Source organism: Sceloporus undulatus, chromosome 6, assembly GCF_019175285.1.
Source record: "Sceloporus undulatus isolate JIND9_A2432 ecotype Alabama chromosome 6, SceUnd_v1.1, whole genome shotgun sequence".
Lineage (NCBI taxonomy): Eukaryota > Metazoa > Chordata > Lepidosauria > Squamata > Phrynosomatidae > Sceloporus > Sceloporus undulatus.
This window is the reverse complement of record NC_056527.1, coordinates 50,814,448-50,840,628: the sequence shown is the minus strand read 5'-3', so window position 1 is coordinate 50,840,628 and position 26,181 is coordinate 50,814,448. Positions and strand designations below refer to the sequence as shown.

General features: G+C 38.5%; 1 protein-coding gene across 5 annotated transcripts in view; it reads right to left on the bottom strand.

Annotated features, from left to right (window-relative positions):
• The window catches only part of RBMS3 (RNA binding motif single stranded interacting protein 3), an 809,235-nt gene that overhangs the window by 358,019 nt on the left and 425,035 nt on the right, over positions 1-26,181 (bottom strand). For all 5 annotated transcript variants that reach the window (XM_042474219.1, XM_042474216.1, XM_042474218.1 and 2 more), the window contains one exon: positions 18,927-18,985. In XM_042474219.1, the coding sequence (XP_042330153.1) occupies positions 18,927-18,985 (59 nt within the window). The remainder of the gene's footprint in view (positions 1-18,926; positions 18,986-26,181) is intronic.

The window sequence follows — 26,181 nt, the reverse complement described above, 5'->3', positions numbered from 1 at the left end:
AAAGCAGTATCAAACTGTATTCCCTCTATAGTGTAGTAGTTGCACCCTGAGTTTTATTTGCACATACAGTTAAAGCAGAACAGCAGTTGAACTCAGAGGAAACAAAGGAGTTCAAGCAGGAGTGGAACATAGCAGATCATGCCATAATCTTTGTTTATCAAAAGGTTATAGGACGTAGACCTTGCAAGTCCTGGCTCCACTACATCACTGGTGTAGTGATACATCTTTTGACAATAAGAACAAAACAGGACCAGTGCTTGGCCTATCTGCCAATCAGTGAGGTGAAAGAGAGTAAGCTGCCACTGCATGTGTATTAGAGGAAGTATATGGCAGAGGTTGAAAGGACATAATCTCATACACTCTAACTATCTCCATTTTGGCAGGAACAGTCCCAATGAATCCTTCGTTGTTCTACCTTTTCAGCTGCTCTTAAAGCATTCCAGTTTCTCTTTCTTCCCCTCACTTTCTCCCTTTGTACTCAGTTTATTATAATTGCTGTAAACTGAGTTTCAGTGCATAAGTATTTTGTACTCAATTAACTCAGCAGAGGGGACATGAGAGGGTGGAATATTGCCCTTCCTTTGAGACTCAGGCAAAAGCAAACTGCTGAAGCATTTCCTAGCTTCTGTGTTGTCTCTGGTTGCAATCTTGACCACACACCAATGTTGGTTGGCCACATGTGTCTCTGTGAAATGTTGAAGGATATATCACCTGTGGGCTGCATGCAGTCCATTCAAGCAACCAACCTGCTACATGCTTTCTGGGTGGTCCTAGGGTCCTGAGAATCCTATGATGAACTCTTTTCAAATACTCAAACGGAATCTATACATTCTCTGTTATCAATAGGTATTTTGTTGAACAAATTTCCCGACCTTTTAAAATGCCAGAGCAAAACAGATATAGCTATATTTATTTTCCCCCAAAATGTAATGTCTCCAGTAAGACGACAAAAATAATTTTTGTATATGCAGCAGAATGAGCAGTTTAAAAAAACTAGGAAAGCCCCGTTTGTTCTAAGAGGAAAACAGGCTCTGTTCTGCTAACATTTGTAATGCCCTCCCCTGTTTTATCTTCCATCATGACTAAACATTACCAAATGCATTACAGAAGCCCTGAGATCCCTGCAGAGATTGGGAAAGGATAAAGAACACCATCTATAATGAGGTCAGGTACCCATGTGAGAAAAAAACAAAGAAGAAGAAGGGTTTATAGTCACAGTTACATATCAGGAAATGTGAAACTTTAAACTGGAAGCAATTTGTTCAATGGCTGTTTTGACCATTCAGACTTCCTAATCTTAGTTCTCATAAAGTTTGGCTGGGTGCCAGCTGGAGTGGTTAGTTTCAGCTGCGCAGATATCATTCACAGAGGAAATAAAGGGATTTTAAACCATGCAGTAATTTCCTTTGGTTCTCAGCTCATTCAAGAAACATGTCCTTTTGGTCAGTGATCTCTCAAAACTTAATTTCAGGAGTTTAAAAATAAAGCCTTTGTGGGAATCTTTTGAGGAGAGGGTATAGGGAAGTAAGATTTAAAGTTTCTTTTTAAATTTGGCTTTTTGTTATTTATTGTAGGGGGAAAATACAAGAGATGGAAAGAATTTATTGTTTCTCTGTTAGTACAATTTTCTTACAGGACACTTAGATCTGCAGTTTGGTAACACTGAAGAAGGCTGACCAACTAAAGGAAAAGATACTGTTTTAATCCATATGACTCAGGACTGGCTCTGTGATTAGGGAGAGTGAACCAACTACTTCAGTTGGCATATGCTGGAAGAGAGCAATAGCATTCAGCAATTGTTATTCCCTCATTTAGAAAGTGATAACCTGCAAAATGAATGCTGGCAACAGAATAGCATTCCTGACCACATGTGAAGACGACAGACCAGTTTAGACTACACACAATTCTTTCCTTCAGCAAAAGGGAATGGATGGAGAAGGTTCTCAGGAATAAAGGACAAAGGATGGTCTTTGCTTCCCTCCAGCATCTACCTCCTAAGGTGCATGCCTCGCACTCTCTAACAGTAGGGCCAGCTCTGAGTTATAATTAAAAAACAGTTATCCATAAAATACCAGAGAAGTGTTTGATGAAGTTAACATCCAAATTCACATGCAAACCAAAACCCAGAAAGGTTGTGCTGTGGGTCAAACAAAGTAATTCAAGAATGGCTGCTCTTGTGGGTCAAGAGTAGTATCAATGATATACAACTATATAACAAGAATTAAATGTAGGTCATCTGTTTTTCCACACATGCACCACTACCACAATGGTAGTGACTCTGACACATAAAATAGCTTTGGGTATTTAAAAATGAATAAGAATTGTGCCTTACACACAAACCAAATACTGGCCCTACTTCAAGGATGCTTTGAGTTGAAGAGTTTATGTTATAATTCATTTTTTTTTACAGAGGAGGGCCAGGGTCCAGGGTGCAGATGTCATTTACAGCTTGTAATTTTCCTGTGTGTACTTTTTACATATTAATAAAGCAAAAAAGGCAAAGTAGTGATCAGTGTGTTTTGACTGGTAGTTTGAGACATTATATATCTGGACATAACTTAATTCATTGTAAAAGGCATGACACAGCAATAGAATTTGAGTTGGGGTTAGTCTGAGAAATTTTGCCTAGAAAGTAGGGGAGGCACACATTCCCTAAGATCAAGAGATCAATGGCCTCCCATGTTCCCTTCCCCATATGAACCAAATTGCATGGATGCGATGAGAGCCAGTGTAGTGCAGTGGTTTGAATGTTTGACCCTGGAGACCAATGTTCAAATTCCCATTCAGCCTTGGAAACCCACTGGTCACACCCTCTGAGTCCCAGAGAAAGGTAAAGGGAACACTTCTCTGAGCAAATTTTGCTAAGAAAACTCATAATTTGGAAACCACTTATGATAACCCTATGGTAACCCTAAGCACAACAACAATAAAAGTATGTGATATTTTGTAATGCACGTCAAAGTGGAAACTGCTTTGATCTTCTTGGAAAGGCAGTATATAAATAAATGTTGTTGTTATTATTATTATTATTATTATTATTATTATTATTATTATTATTTCTTTCCAATGTGGATTTCACGATCAGTATTTGAGATGGGATAATTTTATACCAGTTTCCAATTAATGCATTTATATGAATTATTTTAATTATTTGTTCCAGGAAGATGTATATATCTCTTGATAATACTGTTGCTGGAAATTTAAACAAATCTCTTTCTTCAGTTATTCACATATTTTCTTGGAAGTTCCACCTCTATATTCTTCATCTGATTCACCTTATTCATTGATAAAAGTCCCAGGTAAGCCCTATTCAGGTATTCCCAGAAAAGACATAAAATCAACATGCAACATGCAAGGAAGGGAAATTACTTGTTTCAGGGAGAACTTCTGGAATGCATGAGGCTCTCCGCTTACTAGAAAAGCCTGAAAAAAGCAGAGTTTCCAGTTGGGTGAAAAGGCTGTATATATAAAGGACACCTGAGTAGGCCTATTCTCTTTCTGTGGTTGGTACTTTGCCTATCTAATCAGACAGTTAATCACTTCACAATACAGATTTGGACAGCTGCTTTTAGCTGCTCTCCCTCCCCATCATGGTACAAATTGGGCCCAAAGCCACAAATGCTTTGCCTCATTGCCTTCACCCCCTTATTCTCTTATTGGCAGACACGCATGGCATGTAAAACTGGCTACGTCATCTCAAAACATGAACAGAGATTATGCTGGCATGTCTGGTATGTCTATTAATGCTTCATTTTTAGTTAATTACCCACTGAGAAAAGAAACATTTCCCTTCATCATTAGACAAAAATAGCTCCACAGTCATAAGCAAAAGTCAAGACACAGCGGGAAACAAAAAGATTAGTATGTCTCTGCCTGCTGGCATAGCAAAGGCTGAAGACTAAAATTCATTGATGAGCATTCAGCATAGTAAGTTGTATGCTGTACTACTACAAGTGTTTTCAACTTATAGCAAAAGTCTCTCACTAGAGATCATTTTCCAAATCACCCCTTTCTTCTCTTCCCTCCCTCCAACCAATTCTCTCTCGCTTTCAATCTCTCTCTCATAAACACACCTGACAACTCCTAGGGGCTAGCTTAAACTGCAGTTTAAACTCAAGTTTACTCAATAACCCAGTCAGTTTCCTCTTCTGTCTTCATACTATCCCCTCATTCATCTACTGTATATATTATTTTCACAGCATCTTGGGATAAAGGAAGGGGAGAAACTGATATTTTCCCATTTAACCCCATTCTATACATATTCAAAATAAAATTTCACCACCCATAGTAGGCAACTTTGCAAAACCCCAGGGTATTTCCCTAGTAATATACTTTACACAGTTCTTGTAACTATAAATAGGAAAACAAGGCCTGTTACAGACTGCCAAAATAAAGCTGCTTCGGGTCTCTTTGGAGGTATGCTGTTTAAATGATGCATGGGTCCTAAGAGTCCAGAGGTCACACCAAAGCCACACTCCATTCCTAAGCACTGGAGGGCAGCTTTGGTGCAGCTTCCGGATTCTTAGGATGCATGCATCATTTAAATAGCATACCTCCAAAGAGACCTGAAGCAGCTTTATTTTGGCAGTCTGTAACAAGCCCAAGTGTATTTTTCACTAAAGTGAGTTTTTATTTATAAAGTGAGTTTTTATTAATCCTTTTCAGCTTTTATTAAACAAGTTAACTGAACTTCCCTTCCCTGCTAACAAAGGTGAAATGAAGGTGGAAGTTACAAGGGATTATTTCTGTTCTTTGGCAGTAAAACTGAAACTTTTTAGCATTACAGTACTTCTTAACACAACTCTCAGAATTCACAATGGTTGGAATATTCTGGGATTTTTCATTCCAAATAGTGTGTTTTGGCTCTCCAAAGGTTCAAACAGAATACTTTTCTAGTTGTGTTGGTACATGTAGATGTGAAATTTTTAGAAGACTACCCAAACATTGATATGCTTAAGGTTAGGAGACACACACAATTTATAATTCAGCAAGCTAAATGCAGTTCTCTAGCCATACATTGTTGTCTTTCAATCCACAGTTTCTATTGTTTTGTACAGTGACAAACAATAACCAAGATTACAGAAGGATTCACTTGCAAACCTGAACCCCAGATCTAAACATATGGATCTTCTTAGAAAAACAGTTTTGAATAATACCTCGTTCCTTTCTTCACATTTTCCTGTCTCTTTAACATCTCCTTCACTGCCTCTCTCTACTAGCTTCATTTTTCATTGGAATAGAATGGTATGAGCATTTTGGACTAAGTCAAATAGGCATCACTGCCGCTATAAAAACAGAGCTGGGATCAATAAGTACTGGAGCAAGGAGACAACAGTAGTTTGTGGTTTAAAAAACTCTGAAAAAATTATTAACCATTAATAGATCATAATTCCTAACAATAGAAAAACATAGAATTCCTGCTGAGGCACTATGTCCCAGATGGGTATATCTGGTATACAGATATATTCTGTTATATTCATATTCTGTTGGGAATAATGCTTGAACAGAGCTAGTGAATACTGGTTTCACTGGAAAAGATAAACACTAGAAATACTGATTATACCAAATATATGTTTCGACTAGGAGCATATATCTTTTTGCATTAAAAAAAATCAAAACATTTCTCCTCAATATGAAAGATTACAATAATGTTTGAGTGTTGTTCTCTTCCCCCTCCAGCATTTCAGGACTTCTAAAGAAAAAGAAGTAACCCCCCACAAGCCAATTTTTTAAATGTAAAAATCATTTTTGTGCAAAATACATTTTTTTACAGAAAAATGTTTTGGTGCAAAATCCAGCGTTTTTGCTATTCTCAATAATGAAGAAAAGGGTGCCGATCCTTTTTGCTCTTATAAAGTGTGAAAAAAAATCTCACAACTTTTTTTCAAAGGGAGTTAAGCGGGGGTCGGTAACCTACAGCCCACAGGCCGGATGCGGCCCGGCGAGGCCTTGGGACCGGCCCCAGCCCGGTCTTGCCGCCGATTGCTGCCCTGCCGCAGTTTCCGTGCCTCTCCAGGCGCCATTTTGAGTTCGGCCCCCCAGTTGTCTGAGGGACAGCAACCCGGCTCCCAGCTCAAAAAGGTTGCTTACCCCTGGAGTTAAGGATGACAAAATTGTTATAATTTCTTACTTCTCTATTTTGACACTTTAGTATGTTTAGCCTCTAATATTTAGACAGATCAGGAACATTTGTGTGTCTAACAGGACTGCTTGACCATTTTGAGATTTTTATAGGTTTAAAATCTCTAAACTCATGAGGGTTTCTATTAAGACGAAGAGCAAGGAGCAGGACACAGGCTCCAAAAAGTCATGTTTCAAGGAGAAAAAAGTGGAGGACCTGGGGAACTAATTAGGGATGGAACTGCCTCTCCCAATGACTTGACCTTAAACCCAGAGAGAAAACTGTACATGGCTTAAGAACTGAATTTAAATGAAATCAAGGATTTTCTTTGGCAAGAGCTGGCACTTGCGTCAAACGTGAAGCAATATTTTGCCAATAAATTTAAGGGTGCTCATGTTGTCAACTGAGACTTTTCAATAAGGAATATGAAAACCAAACCCACCAATCTTGCCAACTGTCAGAAACACAGAAATACTCCTGTAATCCCTTCTAATTGCAAATATGCCCTTGGAGGCATATGGAAATGTACACAACATGAAGAGTCGAAGTTAATTAACCCAACAAAGAGATTCTCAGTCATCTCTCATTTGTGAAGCACCTCACTTGTTGCCAAAATGCCTACTAGCATATAACACACCTTCAGGCAAGCATGACATATGTCAAAGTCCTAGCACAAAGAAAAGCATTCCACCTGTCTTCCTTCTTCCTATATGTGCCTCACTAGCTTTTTTTATGTCACCTGAAAAAGAAGGTATCTTAAGAATCCAGCTGTATCAGGCACAATAATCATATAAACCTTTCAAAGCCTAACCACATACAAAGCAAGTTATATTATTGAGTAATGCTTGGAAGCTTAAGACTGAAGTCTGGTAAAGTTACTGGGACTTCTACTAACTCAGAAGAATGTTCCAAAGCCCATTATGACAGTAAATGAAAATCCAGAGGGCCATACTTAATTCACATAGCTAGGGACACATGGTTTAGCTAACGTTCATATAGGCAGAAAGTAAGACTCAAATCAAGATGGTACTGTATGAGTTGAGAACTGAGCTCACAACTGTTTAGTACACAGCACATGGTCAGCACTATTTTAAAATCAGAACTCTTTGAACTCTAAACACATAATCTGTTATATCAAAAAGGCTTTTACTAATCATATATCATGCCTTGAGAGAAATCTTTTAAACCAAGAAAAGTATCTTAAATTCTCTGTTGCCCTGGAAAGCAAGGCAATACTGCTCCTACATATTACATTTGAAATGTTATTATTACTTAGAGCACAGCAGGGGATAAATAAACTTATTAGGATTTATTTGCAATGATTTTTAAAACAAAAGAAAGCACAATAAGAGTGAAAGAATAAAGCACCAGTGATAAACAACCAATTATAGCATATTTTGAATTACTGAAACAAAGAAGGGGGGGATAGAGTTCAACCTATTTTCCAGCCCTCTGGATGAGGTTTTTGGTGTGCCTGTAGATATGGAGATGGAAGGGGGAATGCGCACAATGTACGCTGGACTCAGCTGTTGTGCAAGGAGATGTCTGTGTTGGATACTGCTCTTAGGCCCTATGATCTGGCTCTACACCATCCTAGCTCATTGCCAGACAGCTAGTTAAGGCACTGTTCTACTAATAGTGAATACATGCTCCTTCACAAATTTGGCATAATTTGGCTCCTTGCACAAAAATTTTTGGGAATCAAAGAGCCAAAGCTGCTTTAGGCTACTTCGGAGGTATGCTATTTAAATTATGCATGTGTCATAAGATGCCAGAAGCCACACCAAAGTTATGCCTTTGGTGCAGCTTCTGGCCTCTTAAGATGTGACCTGAAGCAGCTTTATTTTGGCCTTTCTGTACAGGCCCAATATTAGCATGGTTGCATGCTGTAAGGCTAACTGGAAGCCCTCAGTGGGAAAAGGCTGCCATGTACAATTTTTAGATGTAGCATCAATGACCACACTTCCAACCTCTTTGAATTTTAAGCATGCTATAATATATGTATACAAATTGTATGGCTACACTTTAAAGTGAGTCTATAAGTTTTAATTTCATCAATATTAATGTGAAAAACTGAAATATATTGGGTGAAGGAAAATAACTGGGACAGAATTACTATCATATCCACCAGACATTTGGAATACTAGATGGTATGACTTTTTAAAACAAGCAAGCAAACAAAAAACTACCTAGCATCATATTTCAAAGGAATTTGTCAGTTATTTACTTTCCATGAGTTCCTTTTTTCCTTCTAAAGGCAGCTCTGATCACCTGCCCAATGTGTTGAATGTAGTCATTAAATGGAGTATGAACACATTTCATTCAATGTTTCCCACTCACAAAAATGTCAGCTCAGAGAAACATAAATAACATAGCACATTCATTTCAAATTTTGCTATAACCAACAAATAAAATTTATTAGCTGCATAAGTTTTTGCAAGACTTTTCCTCTTTCCTCACCATTTTTATGATTTCACGTGAGCCTGTTCTGTGTTGCTATTCTTAGCCAAGCTCCTCAGCATTAAGTACAACAAAGTACTAAGAAGGTTCTTCAGATGCTGCCATTGATCCTCACTTGTTTTGCAAAGTAGGTTATCAGTTTAAAACTGACAACATCAGAAAAATCCCAGTATCCAAATTATATGCAAAATCAAAACTTACCTGGCCGTATTTCAGCTTAAGGTTGATAATTAGTGAAAGCTAATTACACTCCAACATTTAACAGATGAAAACCAGGACATATATGGGTAAGCAACCCATATATGTGGTCAAGATGGCTGCAGCACTTTGATTTTACCTGAGCCAACTAGAAAGGGTAAGATTTCCCCCCTCTCCTCCTCTTCCCTCTGCTGGGTTAACTTAGTGCAAACTACGGAGCTTGTTGCTTGGCTATTAAAACCAGCTTACCTCTATCTGGTTTGAAGCTTAATTCGGGCAACATTCTGATCTTATCAGAAGGTTTTTGTTGCCAAATCTGCTGCCCGAATACAGCCCGGGTTCATCCCCTCTTTTAGGAATGCTGCACTGACCATTTTCTTAAGTCAGAAAACTCCCATATCTGAAAAGAGCCACGTGGAGCGCTCCTGGAAGCAGAGATGGACCTGGGCTATATGAAAAAAGAGTGCTAATGAAAAAAGATATCAGCAGTGGCTCAGACCATATTAGCTACTGATCTGTTCTAGTGAACTTGAAGTTTTTTGAGATGCTATTTTCACTTATTTTAAAACCTTCCAAAATCCCACTGATGAGGAATGGGGGGAAAGTTGGTTGCATTTAACTGTTTTAAATTTTTGCATCTTCCTACATTCATTGCCTTGAATACTCCATATGTATTTTGGTGAAATAAAGTGCCCACAAAACAATGTGCACATTTTGAAAGGCAAATGGCTAAAAATCTACATAAGCTGACAATAAGCAGGAAGATAGTTTATTCAGTGGAGAAAAATGTGTATGTTAGGAAAAATGTATAAATAATTGGGCACATTAGGAAATATGCAATTAAGGTGCACAGAACTGGACATGGGAAGAAACTCTTCCCAAACCTTTCCAAGCTGAAATAAAACAAGAAAGAAAAGGAAATGCAGGTGGTATGCAGAAAAATGCAAAATGAGAAATGTTGACATCCCTGGTTGGCACACTTTCCCATCCAGAGGTATAATTCTTGGAATGAGTTTGGTTAAAGAGATTCCAATAGACACCCAAGCTTCTTATTATACTGTATATTGAGATTCTTCTGTGAAGATCAGGCCACCTTGCTTGGAATGTGAGCATTTATCACTTCATTCAATTCCACTCCTCTCAACAATATCACTTTGCTTGAACAGAACACTAAACTATAGTTTAGTAATACAGGAACAAGCCCTTGGCCACATGTGTTACAAACACCAATGTAGATATGTTAACTTCTCCTTCAATCCCCCCCCCCACTAGCTGCAGTTTAGTATTTTAGCCACGATAACTATAAAGACAACTAAAAAGACTTAATGTAACATTACGGTGGTGGTGTGCCTTCAAGTCATTTTTTATTTATGGCAATCATAAGGGGTTTTCTCACCAGGATTTATTCACAGGGTCTTTACTTTTGCCTTCCTCTAAGGCTGAAAGAGTGTGGCCTGCCAAGGTCACCCAGTGGGTTTCCATGACCAAGTGGGATTCAAGCTTTGGTTTCTAGAGTTGTAGACCAACAATCACACCTCTACACCATGCTGGCTCTAATATAACAAGTATAGGTTCAAATCAAGCCAACTTTAAACTTATGAAAGGAACCTGTTCCAGAGAACAGCTCACCATTTATACTCAACAGAATTTAAGATTTGGGACATAAGGATAAGCTGCAGTTAGCAGAAAATGGAAGGGGAAAGCTCAGATTCTCACACAACTGTACTAGAGAAGATTGGAAGGGAGTGCCAAAACCAAGGTTGATTCACATAATTCTAAACTGTAGTTTTTCTGATTTGGCTTCAAACATTACCATTACTTTGAATTCTTCTTGGATGCAGGGCATGAGGAGCATTTGCAGCACCACTGGTAAGTTCACCTTATGTTGTTGCTGTTGTGTACCTTTAAGTCATTTCTGAAACTAACAGGGGATTTTCTTGGCAAATTTCTTCTGAGTTGGGTTTACCATTACCATCCTCTGAGGCTGAGAGAGTGTGACTTACCCAAGGTCACCCAGTGAGTTTACATGGCCAAGCCAGGAGTCAAAACCTGATCTCTAGAGTCCTAGTCCAACATTTAGACCACTACACCATGATGGCTCTACACTACTCTGACATAACCTTATACTTGTTTATACCCATCCCTCCCAGCCCTAAATTATGTTCTAAATTCATATCCTGCAAATAGAATAACAATGAGGGTATTTCAGCTCAGTTTTAAGCTAAATATACATAAAATTGATTTCTTTTCCTTGCAGTGGAATTTGGCATGGAAAACATACTTAAAAGATGAATGACAACTAAGCATGGCTCTTTGCTTCCTAGCACTCTGACAATTCAGCAATTTTCTTATTTCAGCACTCTGGCTTTCCATGTGAGACCATGAAGTATGAAAGCATAAAAGAAGTGGTTTAGAAAGGAAAGTCTGCAAAGGGCACCACTGCACTGACACATCTAGAAGTTTTCTGTGATGGAGGACTTGTTTATCTGGGTGGGGTCAAAGTGATAGTGAAAGAATAGCAATTCAACAGAAGGCGAGAACTGACTTCCTAAAAGGATTGTTGTTAGTTTCCTGGAATCAGTATAAGGCCCATCTGTTCACACAGCTAAGAGAAGCAGAACATGCTGGGTCTGTTTTATGTGCTATTCTGAAATGTTTGTGCCTCTATCTATGTTCTTTTAGTGATGCATACATTAGCATTATTTAAGCTGTTATTTTACTGATACTATTTCTTCTGGCTTAAAAGTTATGCATATGTCTAGTTCACGCTAAAAGAAAAAGAACTGTGTTGGGCAATGTTCTTGTTGTTGTGTGCCTTCATGTTTTTTCCATCTTATGGTGACCCTATCACAAGGTTTTCTTGGCAAGATTTGTTCAGAGGAGGTTTGCCATTGTCTCCTCCTTTGTGTTGGACAATACAAAAACTAAAATCTACATCAATATAATACCATTATTAGACCAAGTGAAAAGCCCTAAAACATGCAAGCGTTCCAGTTTTCAGAACTCTTGATATAGTAAATGAAGGGCTGTAGCTCTACATATATTGTGGGCCTGCAGCTCTCATTATCCCTCAGTAACAGCTATAATGGCCAGGGCTGATGGGAACTGCAGTCCAACAGCATCAGGAGGGCCACAATTTGCCCATCCTTGTGTTAAAAAATAGGAGTAAACAGGTGTTAGATCCACAAAATCTGCATTTGGTTACAACATTAAAAAAGAAAGTAACAAAGAGAAGGGCAATAGGCATCCAAATCAAGCTCAAATTCATCAAATACTGAGATAATGTCTTCCCAAGGGTTGCTGGGAAGAAGAAACAAACAAGCAAGCAATTTTTGAAAATATAAAAAGCAGGTGTTTGTTCAAAAGCATTCAATTTTTAGGGAAAATGCAAGAAGTAAGAAATTTGGGGTGTGAGTGATTTGCCATTGTTTGACAGTCCTCATTGGATTATAATAATCATAATTATAATAATAATCATTGGATTATTTTGTTGTTGTTTCCCCTTCTCAAGTTTTACCCTCTTCAAAAATAATTGAGTTATTCTGAAAATCTTGGGGTTCCTGAGGTGGGTGATACTTTCTTATCATGAATGCTTTGCACACATGACAACACTCACAGGTTAAAGTTGAGAAATCAAGGCCATGATATAGAGTTCACAGTTAGATCTGGGCTGGGATTCAGAACTGAGCTTCCCTCTTTCCTTGTTGTGTCAGTGCGATGTGAGATGAGGCAAAGCTCACATGGGCCTCACCTGGGTTTCCCCAATGGCCAGCTTGACCAGAGGATGGTGCTTTGGTCCCAGGCTAATGGAAGAAAGCTCTCCTTCTGATCCATTCCCCAGCCATGCCAAACCTCAGTTTGCTAGTGGTCATCTTCCTGCCCCCTCACTCAATATATTTTCTTAGCTGTATGCTTCTTTATTTTCATGGCAGATGAGAGATGTTCATCACAGATCTTAGCTGTCTTTAAAATGACTGCTTATCACAACTTTCTTTGGAAGATTTGGGCACTGGGATGGAGAGTTGGGGCCATGGGGGGAGGGGGTACAAACGGACCCTGTGCACCCATTTTTCAGTGCTTAAGGCCATCTTTAAAATAAATTTTTCAATACTTAAGGCCATCCTTTATTTTAAGGATGAAGGCTTATAGGGATGCCGCCATCTCCGAAGGTGTTGGGCCTGCCTACAGTCCTGGATGCAAAGGAACTGTACTGTGATTTAGACTCATGTACCACCTTATATCCTTTCTTTTCTTTTTTGGTATAGTCAGTCAAGAGAGTGGGAGCATAATTCACTGGCCTAATGCTTGAGTCTGTTTGAAGCATGTCATCCCAGTACTCTTCAACTGTAGTCCAATAGATTTGTCACAATTTCCTTCCAACCACTGCTTTCTCATACGCTGTCCCCCTTTACTACTAGGGGAAGCAAGGTCACTTTTAAGGTTCACAAACTCAGATGACATTCAAGACTTATCATTTTTCACACATCACATCTTTTGCAGCTCATAATGAAATGTGCAGGGCAGCAGGAGTTCCTGATTAAATCAAGAGATAAAACTGGTGTGCACTCAATTATATATGTGTGTGTGTGTGTTGTTGTTTTTTTTAAAAGACTGTGAAGCCAGATGCAGATGATATTAATTAATGCTGTAAGAAATGGGCTCCTATACCTGGCAGATGAACAGTCCTGTATTTCATTGCTATGAGGGATGGAAACTGCAGCAAAATCTCCATTACTCATTCTCTCTGCTCTAAACATTAAGATATCCAAGGTAAGCCTATAAATAAGAAAGTTATATATACATTATAATAAACCTTACACTTAAGAGTATGTTATGCATTTAAGACGAACTTTTCTTCTCAGCAGTATTTTCAGGGCAGAGAACTGATCCCTCAAATTTCATGACTGCAAAGAACAAGAAATAGGGATGGGTATACATTAGGGAGGGGTAAGTTTTAATTTCTCCCACACATGTCTTTGAAACTTGAGTCCATCCCATTGAATTTATAAGTTTTTATTTTAAAAAAAAATCCAAAGAGAATCTGCGCTGTTCCACAATCCACAATCTACATTGTTTAAATTCAATTTTCTCAGTATTGGGAAGATGGCAATATACAGAGGGCCCTTGGTATCCATGGGGGATCTGTTACCGATCCCCACCCACTGATACCAAAATCCATGGATGCTCACTTGACTGTCCTTAATGGCAGCACAGCCTTGTGGTCTCACCACTATTAGAGAGAATGGGACAAACGTTTCTCATGCCCCCTCCCTCCCTCCTCCCTCCTCCCTTCTTCCTTATTAATTAATTAATTAATTTGTTTTATGTATATACCGCTATTCCAAAGATCATAGCGGTGAACAGCAAGTAAGCTAATTAGCAAGTAAGCTAATTTGCCCCCAACAGTCTGGGTACTCATTTTAGTGACCTCGGAAGGATGCAAGCCTGAGTCGAGCTTGGGCCCTTTTGCTGGTCTTGAACTCGCAACCTTGTGGTTTTGAGTGAATGGCTGCAGTACAAGCATTTAACCACTGTGCCACCAGGGCTCCTTATCTTTCTTTCTTCTTTGCCCCAGCTTGACTTTGGGGGCAGAGTCTGCCACCCAATCAGCCAGGGCCAGGGCCAGGACTTGTGTTCTGGAGCTCTGTTCCCAGGCCTAGCAGCTAGGAGGGAGTCTCTGGGCTCCGAAACTCAAGCCCCTGACACTGGCTCCCTCTGGCCAATGGGGCTCTGAATCAAGCCCCACAGCCCCATTGGCCAGAGGGAGCCAGGGCTTGGGTGTTGGAGCCCAGAAACTCCCTCCTGGGTGCTAGGCCTGGGAAAGGGGCTTCTAAATACAAGTCCCAGCCCCGGCTGACTGGGTGGCAGACTCTTCCCCCAATGTCAAGCTGGGACAAAGACAAAAGAAGGTAAGGAAAGAGGGAGGAGGGAGGGTGGAAGGAAAGAGGAGCGAAGGAGAGAGGGAGGGAAGGAGATGGGGCAAGGAACTTTTGTCCCCAATGGAGGTGCTTGCCATCCGCAGATGCTCAAATCCGTGGCAGGTCTGCAGATAAGGAAGGTTTCTGCCTTCCATGTCAGAAAAAAGAGGTGACAATCCTAATTCAATACCACAATGTTGGACAACACCAACATTGTGTGTGTGCATGTTTAATAGACAACGGTTGAAAGTTATATGTCAGATGTGAAATAACTCAGAATATGGCAATTTTACTTTGTCACATTTATTTATTTATCAAATTTTTGAAGAAATTAAAAAGCCAAGAAACTTCTAATCAAGAAATGAGTAATCTTAATTTTTTAATGTTTTTTTCTGGAAAAACAAACAAATTCTAAACCCAGGAAGCAAAATTTAAAAACAGAAGTGACCAAAACTAAAAAGCAAATGAAAAAAACAACCAACAGCAAAATAAACAAAACACACACACTTTCAGCATCACATCGTCTTGAGCTTGCCCCCCATTTTTTCTCTTTATCTCTTTACCACATACTATCACATCTCTTGATCTGTTCAGTAATTTGGAACCCTTCCATGGTGATAGCTCTTGTTTTATTTTACGTAATCCTATTAGAGCTGGGAGGACTGCAGTGGGGATGGGGGCACTTTACACTACACTGGATTGAAAGACTGCAAACTATCCAATTTTGACCAATGCTTGGTTAAAAATGTATTATTATTTTTTTGATCCAAGGGGACCACAAGTCTACCTCTAAGCAGAATTCTATGAGTATGTGGAGTTTGGGTAGGCTACCAGTAATATCACCTTCTCTTAAAAGCCCCCACATACAGTGATTAGCACAACTGTGGGAGATTTACACCTGAATCCCCTCCTGTGTGTGTGTGTGTGTGTGTGTGTGTGTGTGTGTGTGTGTGTGGGTGATTTGGTGGCAGGATTGGAGGACTATATCAAGGAGTTATACTTTCTCCATCCTTATATTACAGAATTCTTCTTTGCTGCTGTTATGTGTCAAGCAGCATGCTGAACAAGTTGAAATGAGCAGCTTCCTCAAGTGGCATCCCTAGTGAATTCTTTCATGGAAATATTTCCAGAGGTTTGATGGCTCAGTTGAAGATATTTTGGAACAATCTAAAAATGACTGTTTAAAAAAAGGGGAGGGGTGATTTTGAACTTTTTTCAATGAAGTACATCTCCACGTTTGCACAAAAATGCAGCCACAGATGCTGGCAAAACGTCAGCAAGAAACTTTTCTGGAACATGGCCACATAGCCTGAAAAACCCACAAAAAACTATGGATGCCGGCCATGAAAGCCTTTGACTTTACATTAAAAATGCAGTTCTTTGTACTGCTTTTGTTGCTAGCTGAGCTTCCAGAAATTATGATAAAATTATGTTTGACAGTCATTTTGAAATAGATATAATTCAGATACTGACAAAAAATCTTCCAGTTCTGAGGGGATTTTGAAGATTCTTGTGTAGAACCCACAACAACCTGTTTTAAAATGATCACTCCCGAATTACTTTATTGGATTTTTTTCCCCAGTTAAACAGGATAGGTCTAAAGCAGGCTGATATTACTGCATACCTGCGAACACTACCTCTTTTCTTGTAAACTACACATCAAGCTTTCAAGGGGAAAAAAAGATCAAATTTATCAGCACCTTTAATTAATCTGATCCTAGCAACAAGGTCATTTGTGTTGCTACTCACAGAGCACAGTTGTAACTTACAACATGCAATATATTACAAATCTCCAAAAGACGTAGTCTTCCCCCTACCCCCCACACCAGTATTTCTGTGACACTGTCTCCTGAACCAGCCTTACTAATAAGAGTGTCAACATCCAACATCATTATGCTATATATATTTTGTATATTATGGAAACCTACATTTCCTAAATCTTGATCACAACCACTACAGAAAAATCCTTATCTGCAGTCACTACCTGCCAAACATCCAAAGATAAAAGCGTCTGGGTCTGGTTGTTTAACAAAGAACTGCATAATCAGGTTGGCTCATATATCTCCATCACTATGTAGAAGATGGGGGAATACAGAGGGGTATCTCCTTTGGTTTGTAACTCTGCATTAATAGCAGATAGAATAACCTTGATAGAACCTACGGTAGCTTCTTGATGACTAGGTATCTGAGTATTTGCATATGTGCTCCAGATACCTGCTCTCACTCGAACAAATCCTCAGATACTCCTATGCAGAGCATAGTTGTGAATGTAGTACTCTGACATCTTCCCTGGAGAATTACATCATGATAAATGAAATAATTTGGAAGGATATCCAGTGGGAAAAGAATATGTATAGGTAGGATAATGAGATCAAAAGGAGGGCTAAAACTATAAAACTAATGTGAAATATTGCTCTGATCAGAAATGATAGGGCAACGACAAAGTAAATTTTTCAAAAACTTTTCACTGTGCATAGCAGTTTTAAAGTCAGCTCTATCAACTGCCAATATAGCTGCCCTGAACCAGCTAAAATATTGCTGTCATGGGAATATGCAGAAATAGTTTTATCAAGGGCAAGATGGTGATACACCTGAATCCTCAGACACAGGCCTCCCACAACTTTGTCTAATATGGAGTGAGAATATAATTTAAAGAATAAAATGCTTGTGATTAAACACCCTCCCTAACCATCATCCTTATCCTCATAGAGTATCCCGTAATGTGCTCTTTAGCCAACCAAGTTCTGGATGAGAACTGAGGACAAAGGGGCAGGGAGGAGTCAATGCCACTTCACCATTTTCACTTGCACTACCTACCAGTTCAGATAAGATTGCTGCAGGCCTGGTATGCCAAGTATTTGGGGAGTTAAGACCCTCCCTTTCAGCTACATTCAGAACAGACCTACATCAAACAAATATATTTGGGCTTCTTTTGGATCAGAATCATAAGAATTCATCTAAGCTCAACCCCACCATGAAGTCTATTGTACTTCTAATAATCTCATAAGAGTGTAATCACACTCCACACCAAACCCTTCCAGTTACCTCAATCTAAATACAGTGTATGACAAAAGTAAAAACAACATCAGTAAAGATTTCTCAGATGCACTTCCAAGTCTGTTGGTATCAGCAATCACTTTTGACACCAAAAATAACGGAAATGACATTTCCTGCATTAATGTGTTTGAATAGACAAAGTAATACATTCCAGTGGTATTCTAGTCCTCACTTATGGTTGCCTGCAAGCCCTCTCCATTCTCACTGCCCCAGGGTCAGAGTCAGCTCTGAGAAAAGGAAGACACAGCACCAGAGAATGTAGCCACAGAATCAAGCCTATCCTAATCAACACCTGACCCTCAAAGGTATCTAATTTCAAATGGGATAGTGGGAGAACAAAATACAGCAATCTGTATTCTGAATTTTTATTTCTCAATATCTGGCATCATCGCTAGGTGAGATTCTCACAATTGGTAATTATCATTTTTATCCCTCTAACACTCTCTGGGAAGAAAATTAAAAGTGAACATGTGTGCCATATGTACAAATATGTACAATAAATACATTATATGTAACAAACTCTGTAATAAAAAAATCTACCCATAGAAATGAGTTGACAGTACATTTGTTAAAAATGACATTATTACATTCTAGAAGTCTTTTGCACATAGTTATAAAAATGAGTTTTGGGGACAACATATGTATCTGATGAACTTACTAAGCCTTTGAAAGAACAAGCATATTTTAAAGTGCTGGCCATGGCATGAGAATAAACTGAAAGTGTTGCAAGGATTCATTTACATTTTGCTGTATCACACAATTAATGTTTCCCTCCTAAGAATAAAGTAGAAGATGTCAAAGGAAGAAGAATAAAGTGAGGCTTTGCTGGCAAAAGCTTTCTAAAGAGTTTCAAATGTGTACATAGGAAATCAATTTGCATCTTCAATAATATCCCTCAAATCAGATGACACTGTGTTGTTAGAAGGTAATTTACTTTACAGCGAAAGCAATTTGATAGTTGTCCTGATTTGTGATATTCATTTTGTTTCTTAATGAAAAAAAATTAATGAGCAATGTTACTGGAAGTACAACTCCAACCACTGGCATTATTAAAACATGTTTCCAATATAATGTACATTGTGTTGATTCTACCATCAGAGCCTGAACTTTTGCAGCACAAGCCAGTCAATTAACCTGATGTGTGATTTCTAGTAAGGGCTTCTGGCACTTACCTTTGCACTGATTTGTGTTTTTGTCTAGAATTGCTTTCGTGGATACAATTTTTCCATATCTGAAAAACAGAAGAAAAAACAGATATACATGTCTGTGTATGGTTGTTCATTTCATAGTGCTTTCATACCTTCTTCACTTGCCAAGCATCCCTAAGAGCCACAATGCAATGTCAATAGTCTTGAAAAGTGCAACATAAACAGTATTCAGTGTATCTGTACCTTAATGTTTCATGTGCTGTCTCTGCACTTCTGGTCTGATGTCTCACTTTTGAAGGTGATTTATTCCCCTTTTTACTCTTTAATCAAAATAAGGAGACCAATAATGGTTTCAGCTTTTGAGGATGTCAAAAGAAACCACCATTCCCCCTCCCTGCCAAAAAAAGGTATGTTGAATAAATCAAATTAAACTAGTGTTTTCCAGATATTTAAATGGCTGAAAGAGATAATTTCTATGGGTTACTTTGCAGGTAGACAAACACTGAACTTAAAAAGGTTGTATTAGAGAAACTGAATGGAATATCAATTTAAAATGGAGTTCTATTCAAAAGGACTAAATCTGAACCTAAGTTACTTCTTCCTTTTCTTCTCTTTGTTCTTATTTTACTTTATTTTATTTTATTTGGACACAATTGCCATTTAATTTCCATACTGAAATCATATAAACATTCATGATAAAAAAATTAAATAGGTAAAAATATTTCTTGTCACCTTTAAACTTTCATTTTGATTCTCTTCATAACCTTCCCATTTAGTTTGTCTTCTTTATAATCTACAACAATTTCTACAAATTTACAATTTCTTATTTCATATATATTTTTTTTCCAGGAAGTATACTCCATCAATTTATGTGTCCTATACATTATATATCTATTCATCTTGTATATTTATGCATTTGCTTATTTTTAACTCATTCTTCCACATTTATAACTGTTGTCTTCCTCCAATTTCCTTTTAAAAACAAAATCATATCCTTCCACTGATTTATAAATCTTTAAAGTGCTTTCTACAATCAAAATAGTTAACTTATTAATTTCCATCATATCCAGACATCCTCCTTTTCCAGAACATGTTCTACATTTCAACCTTCCATCCAGGAGGAATTCCAAAATGCCCTCCATTTTGAGCATGACTAAGAAGCATGAATTTATATTTACATCAGTGTTTTTAGCTTTTATTTGGTAATGTCCTACATTTTCCTCAAATATCCTGCACTTTGTGGTGCCTTGTCCTCCCATGCGGTTATGGTATCTGGTCACCTTGCATCCTATTATATAATCTTGTTAACCATTCAACTGTCATGAGAATAGGATGCATCTTCCAGTTTTTTACACATGTAATTCTGGCATTAATAAAGTATGTATTGCTTTTTTATTCCTTTTTTCTATTTTTGCATCTATGATATTTAATAGATAGGTTTCAGGTTTGAATTCAAATTTGGTTTTAATATCTTTGTCATGAGATGATGAATTTGTATCCAGTATTTCTTTGATATTTAACATGTCCACCACATGTGGTATAGGGTTCCCTTCTGTTCTTCACATTTCCAGCACTTAGCTTTTTCACTTTTGGCTATCTTTGCAATTTTTGCTAGTGTCCACCTGTACAGCATCTTATAATAGTTTTCTTTTAAGTCATTGTTGTGTGACTTCAAGGCATTCCCAATTTAGAGTGACCTTAAGGTGAACCTCAGACAGTAAATTTTAAGTTTTTGTTTCATGACCTTATCCACTTACTGATTTGAATTGTATGTCCAACACATTTTCCATCCACTGAATTGTGCAATCTTTACGGTTTCTTCTTTCATGTCTCTTGTCCACACCAGTCTATACATTTTTGCTATTGCGTGGTAGTCATTTGGAAACAAGACCTCATTCAACTCTGTACATATGCTCAAAGCCATCTGATTTAGGTTTCGTTTTTGTTCTTTCACATAATGGTCTATGAGAGAACCACTGACTGCCAATTCCTTCTATCAAGAGTTATTGTTTCATCTTCAATTCATGTGTATTGTTTTCTATCATCAGAAGATTGTTGTAAGATAGCCATATGTCTTGATTCATCACATCATTCTTGATAAATGCCTTGTAAGGTGAGACCCAACCTGGTATTTTCCAATAAAAAATTGTTCTTATATTTAATCCACATTTTCTGATGAAATGATTGTCAAAGTCTTTATATATTTTTCCAACTTGTTATACCATAAGTAAGCATGTCATCCATAGCAAATATCCATAGCTTCCAGCTTTATCAATCTGAATCTAAGCTTAATTGGTAATTAGGATTCACTGAGACCTGTGCACCTGGAAAAATAGATACATTTCTTACCGAAATCTTTATATAAGGAAAATTGCAGGATTTGAAGAGGATCGAGAGAAGGCAGGGGGGTTAGTTTTCTCAGAGCCAATGAAAGTCAGTGGATGGGGAGGTAAAGGAACAGGTCCGCACCTGCTCTAGTCTTTCCCTTCCCTACCAGTGCCTTTAACTGGCTCTGGGACCCAGTTAAAGGCAGAGGATGGGTGGGTGAGGGAGGAACAGGCGTGCAACAGTTCCACTCTTTCCCCTGCCTTCATCTGTCTTTAACTGGCTTCGAGAATCCAGTTAAAGTGTCGGGGGGGGGGGGGAGCAGAAGCGCGTACTCTTCCTTGCTGCTCCATCCCTCCTGGGTTTTCCCCTCACAGAAAAAAGCTCGAGAGGGAGGAAGAGGAGAAGTGCATGCCAGTGGGCTTAACATTAGTGAATAATCAAAACCACAAATGTTTAGTCCATGAATGTAGAGGGAGAAGTATATATGCAAAGTGAAGCCTCTGTGTCAGGCACCCCTGCAGTAGTGGGAGGTGAGTCCCTTACTTGGACTATGAGTTGCCCATGCTATAACATTCTGTTCTGAAATTATGTTGTTTACATCTCTTCCTTTATAAAATGGGGGGGGGGGGTTTGAATCTTTCACAGAACAAAATATTTATTAGCTTCAATATCAAAGCTTGTAAGAAGACCAGAACAGGACTGAGTGTTCTATTCAGTTTGATTCGATGTTGGGCTGGTTAGCACTTGTAGTTCATCTTTTTTTACTACTAAATATGAAATAACAAGATGGTTCAAATAAAACAGATGTGTATGTACTAAATATTATTCAGCAAACTGTCCAGAAAAAAATAAGCGGCTAATCAGTAAATTGTTGTCCCCATAAGCTCCACTGCTTGCCAAAACTAACTACAGAAATACATTTTGTAATGAGAAAGCATCCAAGGGAAAAGAATAGGGCATTCGATACATTCAGGAAAACCTTCTATCAATCATGGGTTAAACTCTTTGTGTCTTGCTCTAGATTCATGGGAGCAAGTTGAATGAGTGTGTTTGGTTAAATATACCTTTAGAAAAACTGGTCTCTGTGTTGTTCTCCACACAAAAATAGATGGCAACCAACAGTGTGTCTGAAAAGTTTCAATTTTACCTTATTCCATTTCTAAATGTCCTCTTCCCCATCACCATAATGTTACTCGGTGAAATCTCTCTTTGCAAAGATTTCCCTTGCTTCTTCCCTTTCAAATTTCTCAAAACTGGATTTCCTCACATTTCACAAAGAAAGAAAGTACCATCTCTATGAGGTTACAATCCTATGCTGGTTCTATTAATGGTTGTTAAATAAACACAAGAGAAGGGGAAATGTGCCAACCTGTCAGTGGCCACTTTCATCATCTACCAATAAGGAGATAGGGATGTAAGTCCTGACTGGATTCATCTTTCTGTGATAAGTCAGAAAAATGAGGTGGGAGGACAATCTCCCTGATGGAAGTCAAGTGAGAACAAGACCTTCTTTGTTGTTTGGTCTTGATGTGGTTTGTGCAATTATTTTCAATCAATTTATGCACATTTCTGTGAAATGTGTAGTACAGTCGGCCCTTCTTATACACGGATTGTTTTATTCATGGATTCAAGCATCCATGGTTTGAAAATGTTAAAAAAAGTATAAATTTCAAATATCAAACCTTGATTTTCCATTTTTTATAAGAGACACCATTTTGCTATGTCATTATATTTAATGGGACCTGAGCATCCATGGATTTTGTTATCCAGGGAGGATCTTGGAACCAAATCCCAGCGTATAACAAGGGTCCACTGTATTGGAAAATTCAATAATTGCTGCCTCATAGCAAAAGTTGAAGATCAGATGGGGTTTGTGTGTGCTTCATTTCAGAAAAGCAAAATAGAAAAAAAATAGTTCTGCCCCATTTCTGTATAATGTATTTTGCACACAACTGCAGAAACCACATTACAAAATAGAGATTGGCACTTTGGTTTCACACCAGAGGGGAAATCTTTTCAGGGCTGTAGAATACTCAAGGCATTGCCTCACTGTGCTAATACCACCAGCTTCATTTAATATCTCAGCAGCTCTGAGATGTCTTCACATCTCTGTATGGTCAGTGACAAAGTGCCCCCAACAGAAGGCTCTGTTTAAAAAACTCCAAAAAAGCAATAAGGGATTCCTACTTAACCTATAGGAAATCTGTCTTGAAACATTTCCTTCCAGCCTATTTCCAGTTTAAAAAGGAATACAAGATCTTATTAGCCCACAAAAGATGTCAGTTTGAACATAATTCCTGCTCTATGTGGCTAACTGCCTCCTTGAATAACAATTCAAAAATGTTCTGGTAGATTGTGTTGGGGGTCTTATATTCCAATTCTCTACCTCTGAGTTGTGCCATTCCAGCCCAGGTCTGGGAAAATCACTTTAGACCCACTTTTACAGACCCAAATACAATGCAATTAGTCCCCATTAATCATCAGGATGTAACTTCTTTATCCGTCCCTCCTTGGAATCCTGTTTCCAAGGAGGAAGTGGTTGAGCTAATTTATCTCCTTAGAGAAGGCAAAGCCCCCAAAATATATTTTCATTCCAAAGTATCAACTTTGGAAAATCAAAAATTGTAGTTTTTGAAAATAAATGTTCTCAATGTCATTGCTCTTTTGAGGGACACACTTTAGAACAGGTTAAAACTTTTTTCATACTTGGGGCTATCATTCCATCACTCTTTGTCATGGAATACCCACAGATCGACTGCGATTCAGAAAGCATCAGCCAGCTCAGCTGCAGTAACACGTTTCTTTTTTTACTAAAGTGAGCCAATATGTTCCATCCACCTTGAAACTGTTTAACGCTAAGTCTGTTGTACAACATTTATATGCTTTTAGTATTTGGATTGGTGGACTGTCAGCTAAAATTGATAGCCAAGAGACAAAATTTCTAAGGACCTTCTTCAACTCCCCAACTGTGTCCCAAACTCAGTGTTATTATTGGAGATGGACCAAAGCCCTCTCTTGACAAGGGCCTGGTGGTATGCCTTAAAACTCTGGCTGAAAATTGGTGTCTTTGGGGCTGGTTCAGGTTTGCTTGTATACCTACCTGAAGACAATTATGTAAGCAGTTGGCACAAACTTCTTGCATAAAAGCAGCTTCGATTGGTCTCTTTTCTTCACTCCTTTCTAACTTGGAATTGGAGATGGCCTTTAAATCTCTCAAGCAGAGATTGTGGGACATAGCTTTTTGCAATCTGCGTTATTGCCCCTATGTAAGCTGCTCACCTACTTCATTGTATGTACATTACACTGGACCTTTCCATTTAAAATCTGTCAGTGCCAAAGTACATTTTAAATCTGATAGTGGCAAAGTACAGCAGACATTTTTCTCCGTCCAGATGCAACATGTTTTCCAATGAACTGCTGCAAGGCAGATTTGCTAGGGTCCCTTACATAGCGAGATTGTGCCCTTGTAATAATATGGAAGTGGAGTCAATGAGGCGTATTTTTTTGTCCTGCAGCTTTTACAAGGAGGCACACCAGGATCTGATTATTCCACTACTGAGAAAATTTGTTGGATATTCTGCCCAGTTTCTTACCATGTTCTTGGTGGAGGATACGTCCCCAAATGTAATGTTGGCAGTTTCTAAATTTCTTTCAGAGGCAGAGGATTAGAACTCTCTATGTGTTTTAGATAAAGTTTATAGCAATCATTTTATTGCTTTTACTGTTCTATTTATTCCTTTTAATTTCATGTTTGAGTTTTCTATTAGATCTATTGATCGTAACAAACGATGATGATGAAAAACCTCCAAAGAAGGAGACTCCACCACACTCCGAGGGAGTGTGTTCCAATTTTGAACAACTCTTACTGTCAGGAAGTTCCTCCTAATGTGGAATCTCTTTTCCTGTGGCTTCCATCCATTATTCCATGTACTATTCTCTGGAACAGCACAAAACAAGTTTGTTTGATTCTCAAAATGACACCCCTTCAAATGCTTAGGAGGGCTATCATATCATCTTCTATGTCTGGAGGTTCATCAAACAAATCAGAACACTGAAAACTATCATTCTGAATCATGTAGAGAACCTTAATGCATAGAGATTTTTCTCTTCAGAATGTCACTATCCACATGAGAGGCTCAATGGAAATCTGCAAGGATGGGGCCAAGATTAGAGCTTAAAATAACCAGAACGTCTGGGCAGCAATTACTCAGGGTTCCAGGGGCCAAACTCTCCTCTACAATGAGGAGGACATATTCCATCGTCGCCCCGGCCCTTTGGAACACGCTGCCCACTGAGCTCCGCTCGGCCACCTCCCTGGCCCAGTTTAGAAGGGATTTAAAAACCCTTCTATTTTGAACTGCATTCCCTGAGTGAAGTTCCAGATGGCCTTCCTCCCTCCATTGTCGGCAAGACGGATGGCTGATCGGGGTTTTAAGTTGTTTTTAATTTTGTATCTATGTGTTTTATAATCTGTCTGTATTGTGTTTTATTGCTATGTTCACCGCCCTGATCAATGGAAGGGCGGTATATAAATAAAAATTTTATTATTTATTATTATTGCCTTACCCATATAATTCATAGTCAACCTTTTTCCACACCTACTCTGGATCTTGCCATCTACAATCTCTTTGGTCCACTGACATCTCAGTACAGATCCCAAGTTCTGTTTTTAATGTGGCATGACTGTTTTGTGTGTGTCCTGTTCTCATTTCATTTTCTAATTCTGCCTGTAGGCTTGAGAGAACTTTTTCCACAAAGTTTTTGTTTGAGCTATTTTAGCCATGACCTCTGGCATCAAATCTGAAGGTTTTGCAAAGAGTGTTGGGCAAAATGCAATGTATGTTTGAAGGAAAGAAGAACAGTAATGTGGTAAGGATGTAATCCAAGAAAAGATTCCCACCAGATAAGCTTTAGTTGCAGTACTTTGTTCTTTATTCTATCAGCAGAATAC